This window comes from Ascidia mentula, chromosome 5, assembly GCF_947561715.1.
Source record: "Ascidia mentula chromosome 5, kaAscMent1.1, whole genome shotgun sequence".
NCBI lineage: Eukaryota > Metazoa > Chordata > Ascidiacea > Phlebobranchia > Ascidiidae > Ascidia > Ascidia mentula.
In genome coordinates, this window is record NC_138570.1 from 17,505,589 (window position 1) to 17,513,856 (window position 8,268).

Here is an 8,268-nt window from a genome sequence, read left to right on the forward strand (position 1 = left end):
GTGTTACGTAACATATATGAATTAATTAATAGAACACTGTGACATTTTAGTTCGTTTATGGTGAAACGGGTTTAGTCCATGTGACCAGGTTCAGGCTCCTCACCATGTTGCGTCACTGTGACGTAATACGCCCAGTAGATGACGTTGAAAACAATAAAGGAGACGAAATACCACACACGGAAGAAAGCATCAACGGAGGAAGCTTCAAATCCCTTGCAACATAACTTCGGTTTCATCACCTCGTCTGTCATCGCAAACGTCGCGTTCTCGACGTTCGAATAGAGGGGAGGGCGGTGGTTGGTTTGTTGACTGCGGGGCGACATCAAGTGGCGTAAACTCTTCTTTCGGTTCAATCTGCGCGAATGTCAATCGGTTTATCGGTGTTGTGCCTTACTCACTTCAACCATGTGTATTTGTTGTTGTTTATTTTTACCTTGCAGTATCGCAATACACGTTGCGTTGAAAGGTTGTCACGAATGTTTTGAATTCGACCATACAGAATAAATGCAAGAGAAGAAAAATTCAATTTGTAAACTCATACCTTCTTAAAAAAATACTTTCTGTACCGATATTGTGTAGATTTGAAAAGTGTACCCCAGCTAACTAAAATTACATTGAGAATTAATGTGGAGAAGGCTGATAAGTTGTATTGCCCTGAGAAAATTTTTGGTTTGCGTCCGATTGTTGGAGAAAGGAATAATCAAAATCTATATTTCTGCCACAACGATGTATTAATTGATCGGAACTAGTGATAAAAAAAATGCGAGGCTCGATTTGAAAAGACCTTTTCATAAAAGAGGGACTTCCCCATAAGGATTTAAAACAAGAGTGTCATGCTAAATTCGAGAAATATGGTTTCCAAGCGCATGGCTCCGTTTCAATAAAATTGGTCAAATGCGTCGGTCGTGATCACAAATGTAATTTTTTATTTATTATTTAAGCATACAGTGATTATATACTGCTATTTTTGCTGCCAGGCATACTCAAGTGCCAGAAGAACAATTCTGATTAATACAGTGATTATTCCCATACTTTTGTTCGAAGCATTCTCTGTTGTTATTTGATGTTTGGGATGGGATTCTTGTCCGGTGCTGGAACCTGGAAGATCTCTGCATCAAACAAGATAGCAGTAACGTGATGTTGTTTCTCTTCTTTAGTACGGTATTTTAGGGCTAAATACGGTATTCCGATCAGGCTTGTACAGATTTTTTACCACCATTTCAAACACCCAAACAATGTAATGTTGCTTTCTATTTCAAGAAATAGAGCAAAGTGCCAATCTGTCAAAAATTATACCTTTATGATTCGTCGCCTGCGTTTTTCGATCAGCTTCGCGATAAACTTCTCTCCTCGTTTCGTCATGAAAAAATTGAGCACGCAAAACTCAAGAACGGTTGAGAATACGAAGAGGAAGCACACCCACAGGTAGATGTCCATTGCTGTGAGGTACGACACCTAGTGACAAATAACTTGATTATTTATTTTCGATAGGGTATATTTTGAACGTGCGTAAAGTGCTCAAAGTGTTGACTGCTTCACGGAGAATTCCCAAATCTGATCGGAATCAAAGTTTAAGGTGGATCTACGTGAAATGGGGTGAAAAAAAGATTATCCCGAGCTTAAAACGTTTGTTGGTTGATGAGCAGAGATTGGTTTGTGCGGAATTAAACAATAATATTTTCCTCATTAGGGAAATAGTGCCAAGAATAACTCTCTGCAACTTACATTTCGTTTGTGCTACTGAATCCTTGTAGTGTATTCTTAAGAGTCTTTTTGTCCCACCCAAACTCAATCTGGCGGGTCGATTTTAAACCGCCCAAAATACCAATTATGCAGACCAAAAATCTAATTACCAAAACACAGGGCATCGTGTCAAGTGAAATGACGCATATTTATACGATGAGGTCTTCACAATCGATCACAGTTCCCCCTATTTTGTCAACGAAAATTGATCGCTGTTGTTTTCAAGTTCGAACCGGTGCATTGTTGAGTGTTTCGTTTGTCGCGTTTCTTCAACTCCGCGATACACTTACCTTTGGAAGAGAACCTTTCAGGCCGGTGATGACGGTTGATATTGTTAACACTGATGTCACTCCTGTTAAATTTTGGCAAAAGGATATCAGTCATTTTTCGAATATAGGGTTTATATACTAAAAACTTATCAAAACACATTTAAGCAAAGTATATATAGCACCAAGGTAGTTGGAAAACGTTTTAGGCGCTGTTCTGTTTTTTGCATGTGGTTTTACGGGGCTTTTTAGTCGCGCTGCATAGATTTTTGCACAGATAACTGCAGTGGTAAAAAACAATAAAAACCGCACCCAGCGCAACACGGGCAGGGACAGAGTTGGGGTCGATCCACATCCCCAAACCTGCAAGAACCACCATCACCATAGCGGGGAAATAAGATTGGAAGAGACAGGATAGAAGATAACGCTTCAGTTCGAATTGAATCCGAAGCTCAGAGACTTTTCTGGAGTCTACAAAACAGTTTTTTGTGTCAGTACGCTTGTAGGAGGGCAAATGTAGTGGCACCACGCATTTCATGCATCGTTTCATGGCAAAAAACAATTGGTTAAAAACAACCAAACGAAGATATTTTTTGTGTAAGCTGCAGACAGATGGCCACTGTTTCGACCCAAAAGGTCTCATCAGTGCAGCTGGTGTGACTTTCAGACGACTTTGCTGACCAAACGGCCAAGCAAAGACTTCTACTTTAGTGGTGAATATACAATCACCGTCATCCGTCTGCAGCTTACACAATTCATATTATTGGCTCCACTTTGCTTATCAGAAGATATTTACGTTTAAACAGTACTGGTATTTCACGTGAAAATAACGTCCCAAAATTTTTTTTCCTAGAAAGGATAACAAATAAACAACATTTGTGCACCGAATTCTGTCGATTTTAGACTAATCTCGTATTTTTTAATTAGTTTTACTTTGTTTCACATTTTCTTACAGGTAATATACATGAAATGAAAATATAAACACAAAGTTATGCTCTTTAGGCCAATTTGAGGTAATCTTGGTTAACGTTGTAGTTCACCACCAAAAATATCTTCTCTAATAACGTGATTATGTTCATCTTATTATCATCTAAAAGTATATGGTTTGCACGGGATTCATGCCGAATTCTGTCTATATAATGATAATCTCGTATACCATGTGTGTATTGTCCGTCTGGACGGTTTTTATTGGGTAAAACGTGGCCATCGTGGGACACGTTGGCTTGGTCGAAAAGGTGGTGCACGAGACGGAATTTCGGCATGTTTGTTACCATCTTCGTGTCCATGAACAATTCTTCCATCGTTTCCCCCATGGCCCATTTAAGCACCAATTCGTCGCTGCTGTAACCTACTGTTGGCCAAAATGGATTCAATGTAACAAAAAATACGATGACATTCAATTGAACACCACTTAATAAACTTTAAACGTACAGAAACATTTTAGCTTTGGTTTCAGTTAATAACGCTGTGGTTCCCAACCTTTTTGTAGTGTCAAGACTGTGGACTTAAAATTACCCTATGTTTTATGTGACCAGCCAAGTTGTATATTATTTTACATAGGTGTAACATGACAAGCATAGAAAAGTTAAGAACCCGAAATTTGTTTAAAAATGAACAAAAAAACAACCAATTAGGTGGCTGTTAATTATTCACGGACCACCTGAAACAACCCCAGGGACCCCTTGGGTGTTGCGAATCCCCGGTTGGAAACCACTCCAATAATGGAAACCAGTATTCCGGTACGTCTGTTCAATGTTATTTAATCCACTTACAACTCCGTAGTTTTAAAACGCAGCTTTCCATGTCCAACGGAAAATTATACAAGTTCATTTGGCAAGAAACTGTTGTCGTTATTCTGAAAAGTTGCAAAACACACATTGATAATACAATATAAACCGCTGAAATAGGTAGTTTATTACTTGATTTTGTACAATATGCTGCCGTCGCTAAACAGTCGTAAAACCACGTTGTTTGTGGTGGTTTTGTGAACAAAGGAGTTTTTCGATCCAACTGCATATATATCTATGACGTAACAAAACACGTTACACATCACAATACAAGCAAGCTGTAATTTAACATATCACAGAATACCTGGGACCCATAATTTTTCGACAAGTCGGCTCGGAAGTACAATGCTTTCATCTGAACCGAAAGATTTAAATTTCAACCTTTCATCTTTCCAGCTTTCGTGGATACAAAGAGTGAAGGTCAGATCCTGAAAGACATTATGCTTGCTATAACACCAACACAACTTCGGATTTGAACTAAAAGTTGCTAATCAACTTCGATTTATAGTTAATTAGGGCCTGGTGTGCAATTGTACTTAACTATGTTTCAGATTATCTCATACCGGTATATGAAAATACAGTCACAATATTGTGCTTTTGGGCGATTTTCAAGATAATACCGGTTACCAAGCAGATCCGTTTGGCCATAGTGCGCTCCACAGTGGTTCGTCGTCTCTGTTGTTCGGTACCCAGCATAGAGTACCCTGCAGATCGACGTTGACCGAAAGGTACCACAAAGTGGAGACTAGTGTGCCTGCTAGTGTAAAAGCTAGCACAGTGCCACTCAACAGCTGCACTGATGAGACCTTACAGGTCGAAACAGTGCGTGTACACACCTTGTCTGCAGCTTTCCCATAATATGGCTTTTTTGCACATATATTTCAAGATAATCCTAGTTAACTTTACCACCAATCATATCTTCTCCAATAACTTGGCTATGTTCATGTTATTATCATCTAAAAGTATTGTTTGCACGGGATACATGCATCGTGAGTTGTTTAAGTTAAAGACAACGCGAAAAAAATGTATCGTTACCATGTTCTTTTCCGAAATATCCGAAATGCTTTCAATAACAAGAGACATGTCCACAACCACGGGACCTGCACACACGCAAAATACATATTTATAAGAGCTATATCACAGTCTTAATATGTGTTGTACTATTTTCTTAGCCTTATCTTTTTCACCAACAATACAACAGCTGTTCGTTTTTTTAAAATTTGTTCATTCAATTTACAGAACAATATTGTTTGAAATTATTGTTCACAAATCAAATATAGGTCGGCTTAAGAAACCTCCAGACAAAGATGATTGTTGCGTCATAATGAGCTTACCTTCCGTCGGGGGTCTGATGCTCAGCTCGTATGAGTGAGCGCGAAGAAATTTCTCAATTTGTCGCGTTACTTCGTTGCCATGGTGATCGACGACATCCTTTAGTTTGCGACGAGCGGGTTGGGAATTGCGTTGCGCTTTATTTTCGAAAAATGGCAAAATTTCATTTGGATTTCGAATGGTTGAATATGTATTTCTATGTTAATTCCAATACTGTGATCTTGCAGACATCTCAGTTTGTGGGTATTTAGAAATATATAATTTGCCTAAAATGCCAAATAGGAAATCCATATCGATATACGGTGCGCGATCGACAACCTGCCAGAGGACTTTGGTTCAAACTGATCAAAATTACTTTATTATTTTGCAAACACAATTGGATTTTGGAAAATAGTGGTAAAAAGGTGACATGATTTATACACACGAAAAGTTTTCAAACCCTTATAACGTTGCGTTTCATATTAAATACTTTCTCGGTTATTAATTTGTCACTTTAACACCTTAACGGGAGACAGTAATTGAATTTCGTTGTTTTTCTGTTGGTAGATTAATTAGTTTTACTGAATGACTGTATATACTCCACTCAACAACATTAAATACAGCTCGCCGATTAACGAGTAATGTTAAAGTAAAACAAAAACAAATGCAACATCCAATCTCAAGTAAAGTTGAATTTAATAACAACATCTTTTTCGTCAAGGTGGATAATCAGAGCAAATTTCATTACCTTTGCCGGCCGGTGTTCTGGCTTCCAATAAGACGATCAGTAGTATGATGAATCTGGACGGGAAAAAGATCGTTGTATTGATCTTTGTGAATTTATAAATTTATGGTGTATTTTCAAAAGTCGACAATGGATTACACACACACATGCACATCCTTAGTTGAAATTTACAGATATACAAAAATTTCTTCAAATATACAATCTTTATACACGTAAAATTTTGCGTTGTGATCGTGTTTTTTGCTGATATATTTATTTCGCCCTCAATTAGAATACTTTTGTTGCCCCAAGACTGTTTCGAGATTAGGATACTTTATCAAATGGTTCTGTGCTTTACATACTATCAAGCAACCAGCATGTAACAGCCTTTCATGCAGGACTTTGAGAGCAAATTTATATGTACCGGTGCGAGCTTTTTTGAGATCACATAAGATTGCTGGAGTTCATTTATCCAAATTTTACAGCAGATGGTCGTTTACAAAGATTTGCAATTTTTTTGGTTTCAAATTGAAAGTTAACTAGGAACAAATTTCACGAAATTTTTCTCACAATTTTTTTACAGGGAATTTAACTCGAAATCATCTTTCGGCCTTTGTAAATTTTGACTAATTTTCAATGAATGTAATATTATTTTGCCTCGCCGACCAACTGTATTAACCGGGAGTCAACCAAACTTGTGATGAATGCGATACGATGTGGCTGAACGTGAAAGAAATCGATTTCCGAATCGACCTCAACACAAAACTGGGCAACAAAACAAAACAATATTTGATTTTCTGTCGTTTCTGAAATGGAAATTACACTCTTGTCCCCCAGAGGGGTCCGGGTGCATTTTTTTTAGTTTTTTAAGGTTTGCGGAACAGTCGAAATAAAAAATATTGTTCTTTTGTTCCGAAACCAATTTACTTATAAATAATAGTAGGTTACTGTAATCCTAGCTGCTGTATACCGCTCTGAGCTGTTACATTATGCCCTAATGTAAAGACCCAGAGTGAAATTATATTTTGCAGCAGAGCAACTTAGGTTGGGCTTGAAACGGAATGATAAACTTGGTAACATGCAATAAAGTGTCCTCCATGCGTTAATCGACTCCGGATTAAGTTAAATTGCGAATTAAGTTGAATTAATAGATTTCTCAAAGCATTAACTATTTATGAGCGGTTTCTACCACCATTCCCTGAAACATTTGCTGAGCAAGTAGCCACAGTACCTCCGTCACCCAACGTATTTCACCAAGGTCTCCGCATGGTCGTGAGAATTTGCAATTAAAGTTGTCGCATTTGTTAATCAAAAGACGGAAATGAGTTGGGTTTATTTAGGGGGGGGGGTTATTTAAAGGGTCTATTTAGTAAAGATGGGTTTACTTTTATTTTTATTTTATTCAGGATTATTTAGTAAAGACACAGACACCAAAGGGACAAACTAACACGAATATTTGAGATACAAATTCAAATTTAATTATTATTTCTATGGTGCACCACAGTCTATGTACAGTTGCAAAAACCGCAAAATATTTGCGATGCTAACCTTTCGTCACAACAAGAAATAATATGTTTTTCTGACGCTGCTAATTAAAATGTCACCGCATGAATCCCTTGGGGTGGTTTTAGTTTTTTTCTTTTAGTGTTGCCGTATATCCCTGGAGAGTTTACCGACGTAGTTTGATAAAATGTTTCAGGTTTTGGGTATAATTAGGCACGTTCTTTTGAGCTAGGGCCAACATACGCTGGCGGTATTGAAACAGAAACTCTACCTGCGTTAAGGGAGTTTGTGGGCCCGGCTTTGTTCCGAGTTGAACATTAAAAATGTTATTTTCAGCCTATTTTTTTATGACTATCCAAACGAACTTATTAACCGCACTTCGCACTGCATAATTTTATCAACCAATTCCAAGTAATTCGCTGGTTCAAACGTTTACTACGTCGGATGCAAGGGGGAAAAGGGTTTGTAAAGCGGGAATTTGGCACAAATCAAGTCCGCAAGGTGATAATTAATTTATTTTTCAAGAAAAGCGTACCTATGAGCGTTTCTGACAAAAACTTTAACGAAATAAAGACTTTTTGCGAAACACAACTCTCACACAAAAAGCACAAGAATCATGGCCTTACCTCATGCTCATCATGATTCACGATGTATCAGCTTTGTTCGGACATTCTTTCATATAACGACACACATTAAGAATATTATTAATCTATTGTTAACAAATGGAAAAGGTTTGAAGTGGGTGAAAATCGAATTGGTTGAACTTGTTCAAAAGGAATGATGTCAACGCAGTCAAGCTGGATCCTTGCTTAGGATAATTTCTGCCCATTTAGTAAGCTATCTTGTACCAAAAATGATCATTACTTACAAACCTCCTCGACGCTTGACATTTTGTTGTAGTTGGAAAATCCAACGGCTTGAGACCCTCCGAGTG

General features: G+C 37.7%; 1 protein-coding gene across 1 annotated transcript; it reads right to left on the reverse strand.

Annotated features, from left to right (window-relative positions):
* Window positions 1-37: 37 nt before the first annotated feature.
* Window positions 38-7,974, reverse strand: LOC145903109 (gamma-aminobutyric acid receptor subunit rho-2-like). Its single transcript, XM_082991188.1, has 12 exons — window positions 7,961-7,974; window positions 5,856-5,908; window positions 5,131-5,265; window positions 4,832-4,896; window positions 4,101-4,224; window positions 3,929-4,031; window positions 3,782-3,864; window positions 3,214-3,360; window positions 2,322-2,480; window positions 2,034-2,095; window positions 1,316-1,455; window positions 38-255 (listed from the first exon to the last, which is right to left on the reverse strand). Exons 1-12 carry the CDS (start codon window positions 7,972-7,974, stop codon window positions 72-74), a joined length of 1,269 nt encoding a protein of 422 aa, XP_082847314.1. The 3' UTR covers window positions 38-71.
* Between the last annotated feature and the right edge of the window lie 294 nt (window positions 7,975-8,268).

What these genes read in the sequence shown, in the direction of transcription:
- LOC145903109 (XM_082991188.1), bottom strand. An exon ending in CAGAACACCGGCCGGCAAAG is followed by an intron (nt 5,266 to 5,855) that starts GTAATGAAATTT and finishes TCGAAAATAAAG; the next exon opens with CGCAACGCAATTCCCAACCC. An exon ending in CATCAGACCCCCGACGGAAG is followed by an intron (nt 4,897 to 5,130) that starts GTAAGCTCATTA and finishes GCGTGTGTGCAG; the next exon opens with GTCCCGTGGTTGTGGACATG.